The sequence below is a fragment of the Delphinapterus leucas genome, chromosome 5, assembly GCF_059928025.1.
Source record: "Delphinapterus leucas isolate spDelLeu-1000000601 "Yukka" chromosome 5, BTC_Dleu_Yukka2, whole genome shotgun sequence".
Taxonomy (NCBI): domain Eukaryota; kingdom Metazoa; phylum Chordata; class Mammalia; order Artiodactyla; family Monodontidae; genus Delphinapterus; species Delphinapterus leucas.
Window position 1 is genome coordinate 43325211 of NC_143133.1, and position 24190 is coordinate 43349400.

The 24190-nt window shown below is 41.6% G+C and overlaps 1 protein-coding gene across 1 annotated transcript in view; it reads right to left on the reverse strand.

Moving 5' to 3' along the window:
* The window catches only part of PROM1 (prominin 1), a 93346-nt gene that overhangs the window by 38473 nt on the left and 30683 nt on the right, over nucleotides 1-24190 (reverse strand). The window contains exons 2-6 of the mRNA XM_089911699.1: nucleotides 21030-21085; nucleotides 15386-15621; nucleotides 6836-6956; nucleotides 3308-3371; nucleotides 2325-2414 (exon numbers count right to left, since the gene is read on the reverse strand). Coding sequence (XP_089767825.1) covers nucleotides 2325-2414; nucleotides 3308-3371; nucleotides 6836-6956; nucleotides 15386-15621; nucleotides 21030-21085 — 567 coding nt within the window. The remainder of the gene's footprint in view (nucleotides 1-2324; nucleotides 2415-3307; nucleotides 3372-6835; nucleotides 6957-15385; nucleotides 15622-21029; nucleotides 21086-24190) is intronic.

Here is a 24190-nt window from a genome sequence, read left to right on the forward strand (position 1 = left end):
TTGTTCTGGCCAATTAAGTGATATTTCCTGCTAAGACACAGGGCTGGGCGAAGTGGGGGGGGTGAGGGGGAGAGAAGGTGGGCAGCTATGGAAGGAAACTTCTCTGGGGAAAAAGTCTGGGCTTCATCTTCATTCCTGTGGCAGAAATGCTCAAACAGCAAGTGACAAAGTAATCGCTGAAGACTGTTCATTCAACTCTAGGACAACCTGGAGCTCCTTGTTTCTGATATAATCAGTTACCTGGACAAACCTGAACTATCTGAGGTGAGATCGGCGGGTCTTAAACTGGGGTCTGTGCACAGGCTCAAAGGGATTTGTGAACTTGGAAGAAAAAAACCCAAACCAAACCAAACCCACATCTTCATTTCCACTAGCCCCTCCAGTCACACTTTAGCCTTTGATTCTCTTGTGAAAGTAGACAGTGAATCTCTGTCAGTGCCTCTGTCACTGAAGAAATCAGAAATATTTTCATTTAATATCCAGTGTTTGCTGATATCGGCAGTATTGTGTCTGTTCATCACTACTTTGAAACTACGGTAGTTATCAGAACCTCCACTATATACTATTAGTTAACGGGCTTAATAAACAAGCACGTGGTGCTCCATTGCAAATTCACTTTTTTAGTATTTTGATATTTCAACCTGACACCCTACTTATGTAGGGTGTCATTTTATGACTAATGCCATTTAATTTTCAATAAAGGACAATAACACACGGTTTGGGGGCCATCTGTCGGCCATGATGACAAAGAGTTCATTTCGTGTCGTAAATGGGGCTATTGGAGGAAAGAAATGTAACGCTCAGTTGTAAGAAAATGTACTAATTAACAGGAATAAGAGGTTACACTCCTTGGACACTGAGCTCTTTATCTAAAACAATGCCCCTTATTAGTCCATTGTGTTACCATTTTTGTGCATTTTTTCTCTCACTCATTATTTTTTGTTTCCATAGTGGGCCATCTTTCAGTTTTTAAAGATTACCGTATTTCCCTGATTCACTGCCTCCTTCTGCTTTCTTTTTTACATTTTAACTTTAGTGAAATGAGCATGCAATCAATTTTGCATTTAATGTGGTACTTTCCTCTTTTCCCCAAAAAAGACATTAATTAATCCAAAGGTCTATACAATATATACTGCCTTAAAATCAAGGAGTATTATATTCTGATGAGTCACAAATAGCACAGTATATTGACTAGGAAATCAGAAGCTTTTAGTTCTCCTCCATGTGTTGAAGGCTGGATAGAAAATTGATGGTTTAGGAAAATAGCTGTCACTGCGGATTGAGCACCGTATTAGTTATCTATTGCTGCAGGAGATACTATTCCAAAAGTCAGCAGCTTAAAACTACAAAGGTTTATTATCTCACACAGTATGTGAGGGTCAGAAATCTGGGATTGGCTTAGCTGAGTGGCTGAGCTCAGGATCTCTCCCGAGGTTGCAGTGAAGCTGGCAGCAGGGGCTGCGTTCGTCTGAGGACTGACTGGGGCTGGACCATCAGCTTCCTCGGTCAATAACACGGGTGGCAGGAGGCCTCATTTCCTCACCATGAGGGGAAGGAAGGAAGGAAGGACCCCTCCCCAACCCATCTCCTTCCGTCCGAAATACGGCTAATGGATAGAAACAAAATTAACCACTGGCTGAAGATTTATTTCAATTGAGTTTAAGTGTTATTTGTTGTGAACTTTGGACAACTGTTGTACACTAACAGTATCCCAGTAAGGACAAAAGCAAGAAAACTTATGTTTTTGTTTGTTTTCTTTTTTCTTCCATCTATTTTCCTTTATTCAGGTACCACTGAACCTCTGCTGTGATTGACTATGATTCAACCATAGGGGTAAGACTCATTCTAAAGACAAGCCTTGCTGTTTTAAACTTCAGTCTTTGTCAAAGCTAAATACACATTCTAGGAACACAATTTTCTAATAGGTACGTTAGATGAAGAAGGTTCTGTGGCATTTCAGGCAGAGGAAGCCTGTGCAGTACAGGGTCTGGGGAAGAATGACACCTTTGGGGACTTACATCAGAATGAACACTGAGATTCACGGCTAGAATGGAAAGTGAGGTGCTGGTGGAAGAGACTGGAAAGATAGGCAGGGGCCAGGTGTGGAAGGAAGGAAGGAAAGAAAGAAAGGGAGGGAGGGAGGGAGGGAGGAGAGAAGGGAAAAAGGAAGGAGGGAAGGGAGAAAGGGAAGGAGGGAGGAAGGAAGGACGGACTGTGGCTCTGCCCTAGCTGACCCTCAGGGAAAACGAGAAAAGGGCGAGGGAGCCTGGGAGGCTGAGCCTTCCGGGTGGAGGCTGTCTTGGTCCTGCTGCCACAGTGCTTACCTTCTGCCATGGCCTTGATGTCATCCAGCACAGGGACCACTCTAGGTTTGAGCTGTTCGAAAATTCCGCCTCCCAGCAACAACTTAATATCTAAATTCCAAGAAGCATAAGGGACAGTGAGGGTGGGGTCTCTTTCTTTATTCTCCTCTTACCTCTCAGTCTCTTCCCGATGCCGATTTCGTTGCCTGGTTTAGTCTCTCCCGACGCGAAATCCCACTTTTCACTCCAGACCCCGTTTGGCTGTGGACTCTCCTGCGGAGATTTCTTGGCACACTTCCAAGCCCTCACACCAGCTGCACCCCCCGTGAAAACTTAACCACCGCAGACTCGGTGTTTCTTTGTACTAGGAATAGATTCACCTTATCACCTTGATTCACGGCTGCAGGTGTCCCTAACCTCTCCAGCTGGACCAGGGTTTCTGAACCCAGGCTCTATCGACGTCGGGGGCCGGATCGGTCTTTCCTGTGGGACCTGCCCTGTGCGTTGCAGGGTTTTCAGCCACATCCCTGGCCTCTGCCAATGGATGGGACCCAACCGGGACACTGAAAATGCCTCCAGATGTTGCCAGATGTCGTCTTGAGGGCAAAACAGCCCATGGTTGCTAACCACTGAACACGTGGGGACCAGCTCCGCCCACCCCTCTAATTCCTGAAGCCACTGGCTTCTCCGGGGGGCCCATATCTGTCTTTAACAGCAGATCGGACAGAGACCCAATTCTTCTCTCGTGTGGAGAGTGAAGAACAGGTGCCTGTGACTGCAGGAAAGCAGAAGCATTTTTATAAAAAATGCTAGGCTTTAATGGCTGAGTAACAAACTACACGTTTCAGTAATGCTAGGGAATTACTGTTCTGTTTTTCCCCTTTGTTCACACAGAAATTGCAGAAACAGCATACTACATTTCTTAGTCCATGTTTTATGGGAGATGGCCATAGCATCTTCTAGCCAAAACAAACACATTTGAGGCAACGTTAAATTTTACTCACTGTCCAGATCTGAGAATGCCCTTGCCTTCGTGGTGGTATACTGTTCCAGTACATAGTCAATTTGCTAAAAAAAAAAAAAAAAAAAAGATTACTTGAAAGCTCTTCTTCTGGAGGTTTCCCAAGCCACAATAAAAAGAGATTTAACATATGAAAATTATCCTGAATCAGAGTTTTTTTAAAAAAAGAAAGCAGGTTCTTAGAGATATTTCTATTTTGGGGATGCTCAGACTTCTTACTGGCTTAAGAAATATGATTTCTTATTTCTCATGATTCTGTGGATTGGCTATGCCGATCTCCTGGTTGGCGCTGGCTTGGCTGGGGACAAATGGATCCCTCTCTCTATGTGGTCTCTCCTCCCAAGTGGCCAGGCTGGGTGTTTTCACGTAGTGGTCCCGCTAGCAAGAGGACAAGAGTAGACACTGCAAGGCCTTTGGAAGCCTAAGGTCAAAACTAGCACAAGGTCACGTCTACTTCATTCGTTTGGTCAAAGCAGGTCACAGACACATCCAAGATTTGAGGGGATGGAAAACAGATCCACCTCTTGAAAGGAGGAACTGCAGAGAATTTGAGGTCGTGTGAAATCTACCACCCTAGAATCATTTTAAACTTAGCAGCTATTACTGACCTCTGCTGGGGCCACTCACCCTTCTGCCTACCGTGTCTTTGTGGGTCTGCTTCCCCACACCCTCTGCAACCCTGGATGTTACCACTTTTAAATAAAATAACTATTGCCCATCTTCTTAGTGAAAATGTGCATTATTATTTAATTGTTCATTTCTCCAATTACTAGAGTAAGGTTAACTTGCAAATGAAACAACGGACAAAGGATTAATCTCCAAAATATACAAACAGCTCATGGAGCTCAATATCAAAAAAACAAACAACCCTATTAAAAAATGGGCAGAAGACCTAAGTAGACATTTCACCAAAGAAGACATACGGATGGCCAAGAGACACATGAAAAGATGCTCATCACCACTAATCATTAGAGAAATGCAAATCAGAACCACAATGAGGTATCACCTCACACCGCTCACAATGGTCATCATCAAAAAGTCTACAAACAATAAACACTGGAGAGGGTGTGGAGAAAAGGGAACACTCTTGCACTGTTGGTGGGAATGTAAATTGATACAGCCACTATGGTGAACAGTATGGAGGTTCCTTAAAAAACTAAAAATAGAACTACCATACGACCCAGGAATCCCACTACTGGGCATATATCCTGAGAAAACCATAATTCAAAAAGGGTCATGCACCACAATGTTCATTGCCGCTCTATTTACAATCGCCAGGACATGGAAGCAACCTAAGTGTCCACTGACAGATGAATGGATAAAGAAGATGTGGCACATATATACAATGGAATATTACTCAGCCATAAAAAGAAATGAAATTGAGTTATTTGTAGTGAGGTGGATGGACCTAGAGTCTGTCATACAGAGTGAAGTAAGTCAGAAAGAGAAAAACAAATACCGTATGCTAACACGTATATATGGAATCTAAAAAAAAAAAAAAGGTACTGACGAACCTAGTGGCAGAGCCGGAATAAAGACACAGACACAGCGAATGGACTTGAGGACACGGTGGGGAGGGGGAAGCTGGGGCAAAGTGAGAGTAGTATCGACATATATACACTACTGAATGTAAAATAGTTACCTAGTGGGAAGCAGCTGCATAGCACAGGGAGATCAGCTCTGTGCTTTGCGACGACGTAGAGGGGTGGAATAGGGAGGGTGGGAGGGAGGCTCAAGAGGGAGGGGATATGGGGATATATGTATGCATATGGCTGATTCACTTTGTCGTACAACAGAAACTAACACAGCATTGTGAAGCAATTATACTCCAATAAAGATGTATTAAAAATAATTTTATGATGTTTGGGACCAGTTATATTTCCTCGTAAATCAATTATTGACATTCTCTGCCCAATTTTTTATAGATTTGTTAGAGCTCTTTCATATATTTTGAACTACATAAGTTTCCCCCAAAGCCATAACACTTTAGTCTCTTTCCAAGATTATGAAAGCAATCCCAAAGTTCACCAGCCATGATTGCTATGTGTTTAACTTTGCCAACTTTTTAGGAAAACAGATTTTACTTTGGCATCTTTAGAAGGATAGGTAAAAAATATTATGAATTTTACTCACAAACTGGGGAAATGAAGCATTTCCCTCTCTGCACAGGCTATAAAGCTGAATAAAGTTAGCTTCTATAATCTCAATATTAAAAATTCCTGCACTCCTTGCATTTTTAGTTCCAACCACATATTAAAAAACCAGTACCATATTTAATGTGTTGGCATTTTTTTAGAGCATGTTAAACCTGTAAGAACACATCCCTGTGTAAGGAAGCCCATGGATTCTGGCAGGCTCTTATTAGTGAATCTAATAGGATAGCATCCTTCTCTCTGCATGTTGGCTCAGCATCATATGTTTGACGGTTTCTGCTGAGAGGTTTTTATTTATTTATTTATTTAATTTTTGGCTGCGTTGGGTCTTCGTTGCTGTGTGCGGGCTTTCTCTAGCTGCAGCGAGCGAGGGCTACCCTTTGTTGCGGTGCACGGGCTTCTCATTGCAGAGGCTTCTCTTGTTGCAGAGCATGGGCTCTAGGCCTGCGGGCTTCAGTGCTGTGACTCATGGGCTCTAGAGGGCAGGCTCATAAGTTGTGGCGCATGGGCTTAGTCGCTCTGCGGCATGTGGGATCTTCCCAGACCAGGGCTCGAACCCGTGTTCCCTGCATTGGCAGGAAGATTCTTAACCACTGTGCCACCAGGGAAGCCCCATGACTTTTTTTAAAAAGAAAAATCTTTGGTGCCACTGTCCTTTCTTTTTCACAATATCATTAACTCCCCATCGTTTGCTTGAAGTTACTCTGGTAATGAAACCTTTCTGTTTTATAAACACTTATTTGCTAATATCTGTATAGATGTGTAAAATTCCTTGGGAAGGAGAGACACACACACATGCACAGAAGTTGTCTCTGGGGACAGGGTGACCTGAGGGTACCTTTTTTCTGTATCCCAGAAGCACATTGATGCTTTGCCTATTCAGAACATCTTTTTTAAAAAACCTCTCAGCAGAGGGCTTCCCTGGTGGCGCAGTGGTTAAGAATCCGCCTGCCAATTCAGGGGGCACAGGTTCGAGCCCTGGTCCAACTAGAGAAAGCCCGCGTGCAGCAACAAAGACCAACACAGCCAAAAATAAATAAATAAAATTGAAAAAGTCATGAGACCTTTAAAATGGTTAAGCACTTTTATAATAAGTAATATAATTATATGGTTTACCTTAATAAGAGAAATAAAGTAAAATGAAATAAAATAAAAGCACCAATTCTGAAATTATGCTTTGTACTCTTTTGAAAATCACTTGCTAGGCCTTTATTCCTTTATCTTTAAAATTAAGAGACAACACCTGTCTACAATGATTATAGGGTTTCCAGAAGGTCCAAATAAGATTCCAAATATATACAGGAACTCCCAAAGGCCTCAAACACAAAGCATCATGGGATATAGATTGTGGTCCTTACCCCTGGAGTTGCATTCAGGAGGGTTCTCAAGTCGTTGAAATTACTTTCTGACAATTTCCGAGTCTTTTCAATGTGAGTCCTTATGTGTTGGTTCGCCACAAAACCATAGATGATACCAATGCTGCAGGAAAAGGAAAGGAGAGCATTTACTGTGGGAGCCATGGCCGTGGCCAGGTGCAGAGCAGCCCACAGCCGGGAGAAGGCGGAAGGTCTTCCTGTGCAGAGAACCCCTGCTCCCCAAGCCCAGCCCCTCCACTGCTACAGGCTTCCTGCCTCCATCGCAAAATCCACGCACCACCAAATGTGGGCCACAGAACAAGACTCAGTCCTCTCAGGGAAGACATATCCATTCAAGACACGTTGCTCAGTTAAATATGAGTCTTATAAATGGAACAATGTTCAGGAAATAGAAGTTACAAAGGTTATAAGACAGGGTGTGGAATACAGTCCCACTTCTGTACAGATGCGAATGTAGGTATACACTCTCCATGCAGGGCACGCACACACACACACACACACATACATGCATACCTCTGCTCCCCTCAAGAAGACTGTCAGGAAAAATACTAAAATGATAAGAATGGTTTGGGCTTTCTAATGTTTTTGGTTAATCTAATTGTCTTTGTTAGCTACTGCATTGTCCAGGTTGAAAGGAAATGTGAATTACTTTAGCATTAAAATACTATATAAGCTGCAAGCCATAGAGTATACACCGTCTCCTTCCACTTTATGTGAAGTACAAAATCAAACAAAATGATGGTGCTAAAAGTCAGTGGTTATATTCGGGGGAGGGGTGGGTAATGGTGTAGTTAGTGTGTTCACTTCATAGAAATTCGCACATACGTGCTTATGATAGGAACGCTTTTCTCCATATAAAATGCACTTCAATAAAGAGTTTCAAAAACACTACATGAGGGCTTCCCTGGTGGCACAGTGGTTAAGAATCCGCCTGCCAATGCAGGGGACACAGGTTCGAGCCCTGGTCCGGGAAGATCCCACATGCTGTGGAGCAACTAAGCCCGTGGGCCACAGCTACTGAGCCTGCGCTCTAGGGCCCGTGAGCCACAACTACTTAAGTCCACGCTCCTAGAGCCCGTGCTCCACAACAAGAGAAGCCACCGCAATGAGAAGCCTGCACACCTGCAACGAAGAGTAGCCCCCGCTCGCCACAACTAGAGAAAGCCTGTGTGCAGCAACGAAGACCCAAAGCAGCCAAAAATAAATAAATAAATAAATAAAAACACCACATGAGAGGCATCTTACATGAAAAGCTACACTACATGAAAACAACAACCATATTTTTCGAGCCATCTGAAATGTCTACGTTTAATCATTTTAAGAGCTCTTAATGTCTACTAATTACTAACAATCCCCTGACAAATTAATTTGACCAACTGGTTTGTTTTTGTGTCAAGGCCTTTAAACATTAAAATGTTACATTTAAGATTGCTAATCACCAAGGCCCTGTTGGATTTAGCCACTAGATGGCAGTAAGAAACTATATAAACTCATAACACACCCTACAGAAGTTACCTCCAGAAGTTAACAAAATTTTTAGTTTGTAATAAATTGTTAGTTTGTAACCATCCAATGGAAGGTGTAACTATGTTTCTAGAAGAAAATTTTGCAAATAATACGCAAACTTTTGGGGAAAAGTTCTGATGGAGAATATGAATACTTCTGCTTCTTCACCAAAAGCAACATCTTAAGCATGATGCATTCATATATTTACAGGTATGATGGCCAACTGTCCACTTTTGCACAAAAAGTCCCACATTCCCAGGAAACCTCTCAGTCTTGGGTAATTGGGGAGTCATTTGCCCCATTTCTGTCATGAGTCATTCCAAGGAGCATTGCTCGTGTGGTTACCAAAGGGGAAGGGGGAGGGGGATAAATTAAAAGGCTGGGATTTACATATACACACTACTATATATAAAATAGATAACCAACAAGGGGCTACTGTATAGCATAGGGAACTATACTCAATATTTTGTAATAACCTATAAGGGAAAAGAATCTGAAAAATAATATATATATATCTCACTGTGCCATACACCTGAAACTAACATGATAATGTAAATCAATTATACTTCAATAAAAAAATTTAAAAGATAGAGAAATAAACCTATTTTCCCATAGCAATATTACACAGGTGCATTGCCTTTCCAAACTAATCCCCCGAAGTCTGTAACACAATGTTGAACAACATTTCTTATGTTTAACAAGGTGCAGTGGGGACTTCCCTGGTGGTGCAGAGGTTAAGAATCCGCCTGCCAATGCAGGGGACACAGGTTCAAGCCCTGGTCCAGGAAGATCCCACATGCCACGGAGCAACTAAGCCTGTGCGCCACAGCTACTGATACCGTGCTCTAGAGCCCTCGAGCCACAACTACTGAGCCCACGTGAGACAACTACTGAAGCCCGCGCACCTAGAGCCCGTGCTCCACAACAAGAGAAGCCACTGCAGTGAGAAGCCCGCAGACGGCAAGGAAGAGTAGACACCGCTCGCCACAACTAGAGAAAGCCCGTGCACAGCAATGAGGACCCAACACAGCCAAAAATGAATAATAAATAAATTAAAAAAAAAAAAACAAAACCAAGGTGCAGCGGAATATGCAATAAAGGAGGAACGTGAGACTTGGGTTCTGGTCTCACAACTGCCACTAACTCTTACTGTGTGAGCTTGAGAATGTCCCTTCCCTCTGTGAGCTTCAGTTGGCATCAAAAACTAGAAATTAGATTAGATCGGTGCTTCGCAGACTGCAAAGGAGAGGGGTACTGGGTGTCCACAAGGTGTCTTCGATTTTTTTTTAAGTTTGGGTTCACGTTGATGATAATCTTTAAAAGATCTAATTAACAATATCCTCTGACATTTGAAGGGACCACCTTAGAATCCGTTTTTGTCGGTCTCAAGTCTGCATTGGTATTTATGAGGCTGGCATTACACCACAGCAATAATAGTTATTAAATGATTCACTCATGCAAAATAAGGCCAAACGACCCAAAATAATGACTTTGGAGTAGTGTCAACAGAAGGGAAAAAAAGCTGAGTCATAGTAATGTACCTGGGCCTTTATGTACCATGCCAATTTTCAACCATTCTACACCATGACAAGTCAGGATCACCACCTGAATATACCTGCCCACCAGAGGATTTCACACTGGGGGCCCTTGCTCTCTCCCCATCATGTCCAAATTATTTGTCGTTCGTCATGCTCCAGACCCATTTTTGTCATATAAGTCAAAGTGAACTTGGGAAACAAACAGCAAGTCCAAGTCCATGTGGCTTTCCCTGAACCCCCTGGATAGGAGAAGGACGTCTTGCCTTGAACTCCCAGAGGTCTCGCCCTGAAGTTCTGATGGGTTTTCCTTACTTCATACTCTATTTTGCCTTTATTTCCACCTATGTTTAACTTCCCTAAAAAGAGGTGGAAACTGCTTCTTTGTAAACCTTGGGTAATGCAGGGTCTCGTGTCCATGGTGGGTGATCAGTGAAGGCAGATTTAAGGACTGGGCTTGTTTCATCTGATCCATTTAGAAGATTAGCCATATGTTCAGAATGTCCAAGTCAGAAACTATCTTTGTTCCTTTATTGAATAAATGCTGTTACTCCAAAAATCATCAATCAGTAAACACAGCATTGCAATACAATGCTGAATTTCAATACACCGTATTTAAAAGGACACATTTCTGTTACTCAGTTATAGATCTAATTAAAATGAAAGCATTAATCATTTTTAAAAAACTGTACTAAACAGAATTCTGGGATAGAATTTAGCAACTTTCAAAGCTGACTTTCACACTCATAACTCATTGTAAATTTTATATTTAAATTAAAGACAGCAAATTCAAATGCCTACACAGGCAGGCAGAAAGCATGAAGGGCAAAGTGCCTGGTATGGACCTGTGGGAGCTGGAGATAAAGATGGGGGTCGGGCAGATGCCCTGTGGTTCCAGTAAGTGCTACCATGATGGAAGAAGACCAGATCTTCCAATTATTCACAAAAATCTGGGAATCTGGATTCATATGTAAAATCTCCCATTTCAAAATTTTTTTCCCATTTTTAAATATTAGCAACAAATCAAAGAAAAAAATTTTAAATACTACACAAACCAATTGATGGTCTCCATTTGTAATCCCAAATTTAAAACCCTTTGTTAAACACAAATAGAGAATTTAAAAGTTATTCTTTTTGTTGTTGTTGATTTAGACATTCCTTATTATTCAATGTTCCTTTAAGCATGCACACAAAAAAATCACATGAAATTAATGTTTTGTTTTTTTTAACACCAGTCAACTATTAGGATATGACAATGAGGGAAATTCACCTCACACAAAAAGGGAATAAAATTTCAATCAAATGACTATCAATTCTCTGGCATTGACACAAAAGCCTTTAAGCTACCGAAAATTTTATGTAGTACAACAAAATCTCTTGAAATTTTTAGCAGAAGATAGGAATTTATATTTATGACATATTAGCACTATAACTTCTGTATTTTATATGGACAGACCGATTTTCTCTACTTAAAAGTAAATACTTAAAGTTTTTAGAGTATGGCTAAACATTTAGGATTTGTAGCAGTTTTTTCTACCAATTTCTACTGACAATGAAATTAGCCAATAAGAGCCAAATAAATGCTCTGTCTGTAACTGATCTCTTACTTTTTAAAGATAATTTTTCGATTTCAATTTTATATAACTAATTCTCTCATTAAGCAAGTCTCATGATTTCCAAGGCATGCTAGCTCAATTTCTTTTCTGGAAGCTTGTGGCCTCCACACCAGGAATTGACATCACATTGCAACAACAACAACAGCAACAAAAAAAGACTTTGAAAATAGCCACCTTCCTGAAAAGGACTGGGATTCGGTTTCGCCACAGTAATTGGCAAAAGCTGACTTTTGGGAAACGTAGAAATAACCTCTATTCTGGAGAAATAAAGGCACAGCTGTTCCTTTTTGTTGTTGCTTATAACCTTTCTGAAATTCTGAAAAATGCAGTGATGACAAATGCAAAGGAAAGGAGAGAAAAGTTGGCTTTTTCTGGAGTAAGACACATCTGCTTAAACAGTCCACAGTGAGACGTGGAAATGTAATCTTCTGCTGATGGTCAAACAGACTTACGTAAACATATGTCAACGTCTATGGAATTCAAACACTCTGCAGCTGCCTTTGGAAAAGCTCAAACGGAAAAAGAATATGACCACATATACTCCACATATACTAGGGGATCTTTCTCATTAACACCTATGCCTTTCTCAATTAAAAAGAAAAGATTTCAAAAATTTTAATAAAATGGGATGGATGAAAAATCAAGACTAATTTAAAAACCAACTTCTTTTTTAATTGTAACAGTATTCAGCCACAAAAAGGAATTGAGCCTGATAAAAGGCAAGTAGACTGCTCTGGGCTTCTGAAAGAATTTTTTAAAAATCTTATACAAAGATTATTTATCGCTAGTATCCAATCTCTGCTGAGGTCGATGGAAGCAGAGGCTAATAGCTCGTTTTCTTTCTCTTTCCGCCTTCTAATTTTGTGGACATTCTTTCCCCTCTTATTTTATTCTAATCTTCTGATTTTGTGGACATAAGTTTCTTCTCCTTTTTATCTAATCATAATATGGAAATTTCTGTTTTCTCCTGGTCTTTAATCTTCTTGGCTAGTTTTGATTACATGCAGACAATTACTCAACTCATGCTGTTGAAGATACTTGCAAACCAGTAGGTGTTCTAAAATGATGACATCAAAATAGCTATTCAGATTAAAAAAAAAAATTCAAAGCAAAGAAGTTTAAACTTCTAGTCTGAATTCAAAGGAAACAAAATCTCAAATACTACTCTTATTTAGACCTATTTATAATCCTTATATAAATTCAAAGTATTATGTGAAACAAATTAGTTTAAATTTGTCACTTAGCCTCAAATAGTTGATCAACTTTGGTTTAATTGTACTGAAATTTAAAATTGTTATATTAATTAGTAAGTTTTACTCGGGTGGGGAAAATATCTTAGCTGACTGTGTAGGAGGATAGAATCACAGATTTCTTTTTAAAGAATTTTCTAAACTAAAATATACTCGGGAGAAAAAAAGCTTACCTAAATGTGTTTGATGGGTCTGAGTTCTCAAGAATAAAAGATATATTTAGCATTCATTTTATATAAAATGAAAGCCAAGTTTACTTCTGACATTGTAGCTTTAATGCTTATATATCTTTGCATTTAAAACCTCATATAAATAATTCAATCAGTTCAGGGTGAACTATAAAGTGTATATTGCATAATTGTATGTAATGCAAATAAAAGTGCAATTTAAAATAGAAACCCAATACAGGACATATGTTCCATTAAAAAAACTGAAAGCCCATTATTACATACGTGAACATTTCTTTGGGTAAATGAGTACATGCAATAAAGAATTTTCCTGAAGTTACATCATATGTATTTGTATCAAGTGAAAATTCTTAACTTGTTAAATAAATAATCATGCGAACAAGAAGGCCTAAGGGCAAGTATTTTCAAAAGGCACTTTGTCACCTGAGCCTCATCTTTGATCTCTAGGGTATACAAAAAGGAAGACACAGGGCTGTCCAAGTCTTTGGATGAATGAAGGATGTAAGTTTCAGGCTTAAAGGAAATGCACAAGGGTCTGAATGGTCTTTGGGCTATAACCGACATTCTTCTGGTGGCTGGGGGGAGGTCACTACTCCCACAGCTGTAGGGTCTGTACATTCCTGAAAATCCTTCAAACACAAAGCAGAGAGACAGGGGAAATCTGTAATTACCACTGCCCCATCCTAAGCGGCCTTTCAGAATTCAATGTGAAGAAGCAGTTAGATTCAAATTATGGACAGAGAGGACAGGGACACAGAGGGAAACAGGAGAGAGAGAGAGACAGAGAAACCCACATCCCCGTCTTGCAGATGAAACACACCCACAAAAACTACCTGGTGGTTAAACAAGGGTGCATGAAATTAGCTAACACATTCACTTGGATCCTGTTTATAAGTATATCGTTAAGGTCTATTTTTTTTTCTTTTTCAACATCTTTATTGGAGTATAATTGCTTTACAATGATGTGTTCGTTTCTGCTATATAACAAAGTGAATGAGCTATACATATACATATATCCCCATATCCCCTCCCTCTTGCGTCTCCCTCCCTCCCACCCTCCCTATCCCACCCCTCTAGGTGGTCACAAAGCCCCGAGCTGATCTCCCTGTGCTATGCGGCTGCTTCCCACTAGCTATCTACTTTACATTTGGTAGTGTATATATGTCCATGCCACTCTCTCACTCCGTCCCAGCTTACCCTTCCCCCTCCCTGTGTCCTGAAGTCCATTCTCTACGTCTGTGTTAAGGTCTATTGTTTCACTATTTTCAGCAGAAGGATATCTGTTCAAAAAAACTGACTGCTTTGGAATCAGTGGCAGTGCACTGGCTTTTGCTTTTTGTGGGGAATTTTTGGTTTTCTAAATTTAATTTTTGGTGTACTTAATTCAGTAAGTAATACTTGAGTGTGGTAGATAATTCAAAAGAAACAAGAAGTCTGGTTGCAGTAAGAAGCGAGTTCGCTTCCCTCCCATTCACAGCCACCAATTTCCTTCTCAGAGGCAACTCGCCTGGCCAGGGTCTCGGAAATCCTTTCACGTGGTCTCTGTGCAAACATAACCAAGTGTTCACATCCCCCTCCTTTTTTGTTTTTAATCACTGGTGTTGTGTTCTACACGTGGTCTACAAACTGCTTTTCTCACTGCATCTCACCTGGGGACTGTTTCGTATCAGCAACTCTAGAATTGGGAGATTGGGATTGACATGTATACACTAATATGTGTAAAACAGATAACTAATAAGAACCTGCTGTTTAAAAATAAATAAATAAAATAAAGATCGTTTTTTAAGTTCCTAATAAAAATGAGAAAAATAAAAAACAAAAAAAACTGGGCGTATAATTAGAAAGTTAACTCCATCCAACAATATTCTCCAATTCCCCAATTCAGGGACTCTACCCATCTGTATGGCACAGGGAACTATACTCAGTATTTTGTCATAACCTATAAGGGAAAAGAATCTGAAAACAAATACATATATATATATATAACTGAATCACTGTGCTGTACACCTGAAACTAACATAATATTGTAAATCAACGATACTTCAATTAAAAAAAATTTTCCTTGCAAAAGATCCCTTCGGACGTATAAATCAACGAGAAATACTTGCTCTGCCTTCCTGCATGCTGCCTGTTTCGAGAGAGCTATTTAAGAGGAAGGAGGCGCTGTCCTGGGAGGTGAATGCTTTCTTCAGTCCCAGATTTATCAGGATGGTTTCAAAATGAAAAAAACCACGGGGTTGGCTTATCACATAAACTAGAGCAGCCTGGTTACAGCACTAATTTCTGCTTATAGTGATGTGCTGGGCAAGCATTTTTGCTCTCTCTTTTCTGTTTTTTGTATTTTGTTGTTGTTTCCAACTCATGCTCAACAGTTAAAACACAAGACATTTCTCATCAACCTAAAACACAATCAGCTGTTGTCCAAGATGCTACTTGCCTTATAAATATACAAATCACCAAGAGGGAGAGTGTAAAGTAGCTCTTGAGGGCGGCCCCATTTTTCTTCTGTCGCTGGTGCATTTCTCCACCACACTTGTTACAGCAACGACACAAACTAAAGACAAACCCCACCAGAGGCATCAGAATAATAAACAGCAATCCCAGGACAGCACAGATAATAATCCCGATTTCATAGTAGATAATCTGCAAGTCAAACAAAAGAAACAGCACATACTGTAACATAAAATTACACGTAGAATATTCCACAGTGTACACATTTCATGCTTTTTAAGCTATTTGCCATCATGAGTTAAATCTTGAGGGGGCTGTGTGTGTGTGTGTGTGTCCATTTTGAAGATCCTTCTTGAAACAAAGGAAGCAGAGATCTGAGTTATCAGAATATGGGATCAAGCAGTTACTACCTTCTTTCAACTTCCAGGAAAATACCCAAATTCAGGGTCAAGTTGCAAATGGTGTCATTTCAACCCCAAAGGTATTTTGTTTGTTTTTAAATGGCATGACAAATTTTGGCAGAAGTCCTTGCATAATGAATAATCTATACCAAGGCTGTTTTTCACCAGAAAGATAGAACTAGTAATAGTTATTAAGGATTCAAAGTAGTTTGGATTGGATCGATTAATGACAAATTCATATTTTGTTATGAAAGAATCTGGAATATATCTAAATTTAGAAAAAAAGGCTCAGACTTTCCAAATCAGACATGTTACTCACAGGCCACTCAGTTTCCCCACCCATGTACTGGGAGTAAAATACGTACCTTTTAAGGTACGTATAAGGTACATATAATAAAATACGTACCTTATACGTACCTTGTGAACATTGCAGATAATGTACGATTAGTGATGAGGTGCCATGGAAAGTACCTGGCGTGGAGCAGACACTTGCTAAGTGCCCCTTTCAGGCTCACTAGCTAAGTCTCAGATAGATCCTAGGTTCCTAGGTACTAGCACAATAGCTAGACACAATCAAGTGACCTAAACCTATTTTCATAATCAGTGATGGCTTTATTTCAGGCTAAATAAAAATTAATGCAACAGGATGATAAAACTCGTTCTCATTCCAATTCATGTATGCAGTTACATTTCCATAAAGCAAGACACTTTAAAAGAATGGCAGAAAATTACAGGTTGGCGGTTTGCAACCTGTAATGGTTTGTAATGGACCAGCTAGATAACAATACATTCTGAAGCCAAGCTGAGCAAAGGAAAACGAAACCCAAGCCTTGTTCCTTGAAGCAAATGTGATGTCTTAGGAGAGAGCAGTGAACTTGGAGTCAGAGGACCTGCTTTAAATCCCAGCAGGGGCAGCTTTTAATTCTCTAAACTAGGAAATGTTACATTAGCATTAATGTCATCAGCATATTGTGAGGGACAGATAATTAAATGAGTTAATGTGTAAACAACTAGCGAAGTGCCCAGCACACAGCAAATGTTCAATCAGTATTAGCTAACTCGTGGGCAAACGCTTATAAGTATTAAGCAAGGTGCACATGGCACTTGAATATTATCTACTTCCATATTAAGGTTAAAATGCTAAAAAGAAAAAAAGTGATTGCAATTTTGATGCAGTCTTCTTAAGCTAAGTTGGACACCACAGCCATGAAAAGTCGTTATTTGCTGGTGTGTAACCCACCCTTGAAGACTCACATCATTGGCCAACTGAGAAACCAGCTCCAGACACTCTAAATTCTTACTTACTTTGCTATATATCTCAGCAAATATTCTAAATTGTTACTATTTTTAGAAATTGTTTCTGGGAATTTCCTGGTGGTCCAGTGGTTAAGACTCCACGCTTCCACTGCAGGGGGCATGGGTTTGATCCCTGGTCGGGAAACTAAGATCCTGCAAGTTGCATGGCGCAGCCAAAAAAAAAGTTGTAACACTGAACCCAAAAATCTGGCCAAGATCTGGCAAGAACCTAAATTATTTCCTGATATACCAAGATCTCCGGAGTGCTTTGTGGACTGTGTTGAAGAGAAGCTCAAGGTTTAAATTTGCAGATGGGTTGCTATTCTTTCGTGGACTACAAAAGCTGAAAGAGAAGATGGAAGATGATGGCAGACACAAAAAGGAAACAATTTAAAAGTCATCACAGTGGAGATGACAGTGAACAGAAAGTTCTGGCAAAAGCGTCACACCACTCGCGGGCTTTAGACAGAGCAACATGAAACAACAAGTGAGGACTTTACCTTCAGAATCAAGACTACATTTTCTGGCTGAGGAAGTCAAAGCCGTCGCAGAGTTTGTGCAAGCAGAGGCAGCATGCATCAAGAAAACAGAAAACATTACTGGAGTCATTAACCACAACTGAGACCATTAATATCCCACACAGAGGAAATCAAGGGAGGGGAGGATGACACAAGACCAGAACATAAAAGGAGCATTTATTAGACAAACAGTGTTTTGGGTACAGTCAAGCTCTAGGGCTCACATTTGGATTTACATTGGATTTCTTGAAAGGCTCTTTATCAGTATGCTAATTAGTTATGGACAAGGGGAAGCAGAGGGAAAGTTACAAATGCTTAACACTCTAACCACAACCACATGGTCTCCATGAAACAGAGAATCAGTGGCTGCCTAGAACCCCAGAGCCCAAGGCACCAACTTCCAAGTGTCCTTTTTAAAATGACAATCTTATGGTATCATTCCCTTGTTTAACAGCATTCCATGGAGTCCCACCATGTTTAATTCAAACTCCTCCACGTGGTCCTATGTTATTTAATTCTGTCTTCACGTCCCCATTCTTCTTGAGCACTCGAGTCCCCAGAAAGCATCATGATCTCTCTCCCTTTCCTCACTTTGGGCTCCCTCTTGCTTGAACCTTATTCCCACCACTATTCCGCCGATGAAACTCAAGTCTGAGTTTGGATGTTGCTTTCTCCAGGAAGTCTGTCTTGATAACAACGTCTGGGTTTGCTGTACATCCCTCCTTCATGATGCCATGGAGTCCTACACTTGTCCTTTCACAGTGCTTACCTCATTTGCTCAATTTATAAGACTATCCTTCTTTTTGGAAGAGGGAGGTGACATACGTATGAAGAGGGACAGAGTCATTATTGTTGTTATAGTTGACTTAAAATGTCCTCATGTGGTTAAATAAAATTATGTGGCTCCATGGTGTTCCCCAGATGACGTTTTTCAAATTGTCTGGTCCAGGAAATCCAAGTTTGGAAGCCATTGCCTTAGCTGGTAGATTTTCACAGGTGCGGAAGAACAATGTTTGTGATGGTAATAACCTTTAAAGACGGCATCATCTGAAATGTTGGGATGGGCGGTTCATGTAACGTGCCCCTGGGGACCCACAGGGCATCTTGAGTGACCCCAGCCTCCCTTCCTGGGTCCGGGCCCCACGGGCTTGTTACTCCCAACCTCACCAATCATAAACCCCTCACAGTGTGTGTTAAAAACACTCACTTCAGGCCCCTCCCCTGGAGAAGTGTCAGGGGATTTGGGTAAGACCAGGAATCTGTCTTTGAAACAAGCCCCGTGTCGTGATTATGATTAAGTGCCTCTTCAGTCTTGGTGTATAGATACCTCAGCTCTCTCACCTTCCCACGGGCTAATTCCCACACCGGTGTCTTCGGCGTCTATCACAGCTCCTCTACAGGATGGAGCTCTGTTGCCCCCTGTGGCGGGTGGCGGAATGATACACCCTCTACAGGCGGCCCTCCCTCCGCTGTGTCACCTCCCACTTCACAGCCAGGGTTCCCTGCACCTCCCAAATAAGTGACTTGCCCTGGAGTCCTTGACTCAGGGTCTGCTTCAGGGACTCTGACGAAACACACCCAGCATTTATCTCCCTAAAGCCAATCAGAAAGCTCCCTTCCCAAGGAGCCCTGGCTTCTTTGGTGTCTTTGCTTAACCAAATCCCTCTTCCTTGGATAACTGGAAAACATGACCCAATTCCACACCTAGGGTAGGATTCCATTCATTCATGTGGGCCCAGTTCTGGCTCCTTTCTCTACACCAGCTCCACCCAAACGGTTTTTATCCATTTGTAAAGACACCTGAGGTGGAGAGGAGATCAGGAAGTAGGGGGTCCCCAAGCTTACAGGAACTCCAAGTCTAATACCGAGCCAACCATAAAGGACTCGTCCAACTGAGAGTCCTGCCGTGGACGGTGGCAGCCAACTCTGGCTCATACTTGTCAGCCTGCTGAGAGTGACCTCAGAGTCTGAGGACCTGGTCCTCTAGGGCTTGGGCCCAGATGAGAGAGTTCAGCCTCTCACGCCCAACCCATTCCTTGCCAGAGCTAACTGGCATTCAGGCTGGGCTGCTAACGGCATGCAAAATTTCAATATAAATATAAAAGCAAAGGTCGTTTTATTCTGCCCAGGGAAGCAGGCACACATGGGCAATCATGTTTGGAAGATATAAATGAAGCCAGTGGCATTGAAGAATGAAAATGCTTTCTGTGGTAGGAGGGAAGGTGTAGGCACTAGTGTGTATCTGGCTCATCCTCTTTAATACACATAAATGGCCTTGAGATGAGGACTTCCTCTTTGGCTTCTGCATTCACTTTTCCCTTAAGTATCATTTTATTGCAAATTGAGAATATGCAGCCACTGTTCCCACCACTGGGCAAGAGTTCACTGCCGTCACACCCGCTGGAGACACTGTCATTCACCTTTGTTGTGCTGGCCATTAAATAAATAAAAGTCCACTGGTACCTTTATTGTTGTCTTGATAACCACCTTTGTACCAGGGAAGGATGGAACGAATCGTCTGACCCTGCAGGACTAATAGCTTGACAAACAGATTCAACTAATTTTTATTATCCTAACATTCAATGCAAAAACATTCGGCTGTTTATTTCATTGGCAACCGACATTCATCATAGGGTAAATCGAAATAACACACCCTTCCGTTTAGGTAAGTTAATCTCATGGATGCAAACAGAGTGAATGAACAGCACCTTAACCCTCACCCTAACCCTAACCTTGGTATTAAGTAGAGACATGAAAGGTGCCTGGATACTTTCTGACAATACTGTCCACTCATCTGAGTGAGGCCTCCAAGGCCCTCCCCTGAAATGGCCCCAGCTCACCTGTCCTTCCCCTTCCTCTCACCCACCGTCTCCATCCCTGTGCTTCTTCCCCTCACACCTCATCCTCTGCTCACGTGGTCCCCGCAGCTTGGAACGCCAGCAAAGCCGCCTCCCCACCTGTTCCAGCCCTGCTTATCTTTTTAACAACAAGCCCCCAAATCACTTCCTTGTGGAAGAGCTCTGGTAAGAATTCATTCTTTTTCTTCTACAAGTATGCATGTGTATGTGAAAAGTACGCATACCTGCTTCTAGGGATGTTCAAACCATTCCATTTAGTTAAGGGGTTCTCATCCCTTGTCTAAAAAAAGTAGCATAAGACTTCCTTTAAGGAAATTTTAGTTTTTCAATAACATACAGCTTGAAAGGCGAATGTTTCTTCAAATGCTACTTTTGAAATTTCTGCTTTAGTTCAAATGGGATTTATAAGGCATTTCAGTACTCAATAAAGCTTCTTAGTCAAGAAAGGTTAGTAAATTCACAGGTAAAACAACTGGTTGTTTAAAGATTTACTTTCAAATCAGCCAAAGTTTTGCTCATATTTATTTTTTGCTAACAAATTCATCAATCAAAATTACCTTCTCATAATCCGTTGACAGGTCAAACTGCTTCTGTACAACTTTTCTTAAAATATCTGGGGGAAAAAAAGCCACAAAACAATGGCACGATTACCTTTTCAGTAAAAATATAAAATGCATATTTAGAAAATAAAGGTCAATGTGTGCTCACAAATGATTGAACCTCAATAGAGTATTCTTATACTTTCATTCCTCTTTCTTAGCGCAAGTAAATAATTGACCTAATGAGGCTCTAACCAGAAGCAAAGAATGGAGAACAAATATTTTCGACCTACGATTTTGCCAGTGGCAAAATTAGAGGGTTGCCATCTTTAAGAGTTTTCAATTTCTCACAGAACACCTTAATATTTACCAGCAAACTACATATACCTCATTAACAGTCACTAATAAAATGTTACATTGATATTGCTGATTCTTTTTTTGTCAATAAATCGAGTTTAATTAATTATTATTTATTAAATTTCCAACACCGCCCCACCCATATGTTGATTCTGCCTGCTCAGCCATACAAACTACAAGAGCAGAGCGACAGAAACCATATGGTCTCCAAAGCCTCAAATCTTTATTATCTGGCCCTTCACAGAAAAAAGCTGCCCTCCTGGTCTATATGAACATGTTGACAGGACACTGAATCACAAGGTTTAAAGTTTTAATGTGACCAGGGTGCATGAGTTTTGCTGGTTAATATATGTAAGCCAAGTTGGACTGACAGCACCACTAGCCACAGGAGATAATGAATCTCTAAACTCTAAATGTGATGTTTCTTTTAAGTTGGAAAATGCATTAACATTTGCATACAGATTAGGAACATCAGATTTCCTTAGGGAATTGACTCCATTTATCCCTACTGTTTTTTGCCCCATAGCCCATGAAATTGCTTTCTTAATTATTTGGAACCACAAATGCAATTTATTCTTTAATACTTCTACTACATAATATTTTACAAATGAAAGGAATCTTACAATTAACCTAATCCAAGAGCTTTTAACATGAGATGTCCCTCTCCGTTCTCCAAGCAGTGCAAGAAAAACCCAAAATGCTAAGCAAAATTGAATTTTTCTGTGCATGCTCATTTGGGGCATTTTAAAATTCTCACATAGCTCAGGAGCCACCTCGTATCCTGATTCCCCCGTCTAGTAATGATATAGCATAGCTGATGGCCAGATAGGGAGGGTGACTTGTCTAAAATCAGTGATTTGTGAGGCCAGACCCAGGCCCAGGTCTTCCTTCCCCTGGTGCGAGGTCCTTCCCACACTGCACATTGTCTTCTGCCCCAGGAATGAGCTTCTGGAATGCTAGGACTGTATCCCGTATAAGCACTTCCATAGTATACTACGGTGGGGCGGGGGGGGGGGGGGGGGGGGGGTCGCAAATGAAAACCCACGGTGAACCCTTTTTTAAAGCAAAGACATTCACATGTACAGGCCAGGAAACAAAGCAAGCCACTTCCCCACAGGGCCTTCTGGAAAACAACTTCCCACCTGCACAAAGCAGACAGATACATGGAGCAGACCTGTAAAGGATGTGCTGCAGGAACAGAGATTTTCAAACTGGTAGGGAACGCTGGGAACCCTAAAGTTTCTCCAAGGTACCTTGGGGGCAACCCAGGATCACAGGTGTTCTCCGGCCTTGAACCAGTCTCTTTGCTTTAGTCTGCTGCACACACGTAACAGGCGCTGCTCTAGTAGAGCTCTGTGGAGGTAAGCCAATGCCAGAGAACATGGTTTGTGTACCCATGGCAACCTCTGGGAAACAGTGACATTCCTCTCTGTCAAACAGATGCCCCCATCACTCTGCTTGAAGACCCAGCCCCTCCTGAGTCCTTCTGTGATGCTGGTGGTCCTGGGTGTCCCAGGCATGGTCCCAACTACATCCAGCGACAACACTCCCTGGCAGGTGATCCCTGTCCTTTGGCTGCCAGCTGGCCCTGACCCTCTGGCGAAGCTGATCCTTGCTGTACTGGCTAAAAACCCATCCCAAGACTTTGGAGCAGAGACGTTCTCCCTTCCCGTGGTTTACAGTAGCACTGTCTTACAGAAATCTATCTCAAGCCACATAAGTAATTTCAAATTTTCTAGTAGTACCATTTAAAAACATGATTAATTTAAAATTAATTTTAATATGTTTTACTTACTCCGAATATATGCAAAGTAGTATCATTTCAAGATATCATCAGTGTAAATATTAGTGAGTTATTTACAGTCTTATCTTCATACTAAGAGTTCAGAAGCCGGTGTCAATGCCCTTTAGTTCAGACAAGCTACAGTTCAAGTGCTCCATGGACACACGTGGTTAGTGGCTCCCGCACTGGACAGCACAGGCTCAGAGGCGGCAGGTCACCCTGCCCACTCTCACCCCGGAGCAACTCCATTTCCCCCAAAGCCCCAAGGCCTCTATCAGTTTCCTTAATGCCCCCTCCTTCCCAGCATCCCCTGTCACAAAAACACAGAATGGGCGTCCTTCACGCTCAGGACCACAATATCCATTTTTCCCTTGGCTTCCCTGTGTATCTCTAATTAAGCGGCTCTTAATCAGGGTGAGTGAACATCACAAATGCCTGTACAGCACAACCCAAGCATCTTTACTTGACAAGCCCCGACATTAACCTTCTGCTGCTCACACCTCATCCGGGAGCCCATGGGACCCCACACCAGGAAATTCTATCTCAGATCTAATAGGTTCACTGCTGGTGAGAACTTTGAATCCATTACGGTCCATCTCAGAAAGCACGTGGAAGAACCGGGGTCTCACTTCTGCCGCACACTTTTCATGGTTCCCAAATGTCACACTCATTCTACTGCATCGCAGTCCCTTGCCTTTGTCTTCCCTGGCCGGCTCGCAGAAGGCTTCTGGTGGAAACCGTCTCAGCCTCTGGATCGCCTGCATCCTCATGTGGGAGGGGGCCGTGGACAGGATGTGACCACTGGTTGGCCTGCGAGCTGGACCCAGGCACTCAGAAGCTGCCTACCCCTCCCCTGCCCTTGCAACGTCCGTTCTGCCCACCCATCCCACACTAGGAGCTGGGTTCAAGGATGCAATCTTGAGAGAGTGATGTGTAGTTGGGACCATCTGAATGGCCTACATAACTGAATCCAGTTGAGACCACTACATAAACTTTTAAGATTCAGGCAGGTGGGTGCGGAGATCTACTCATCTTGCAG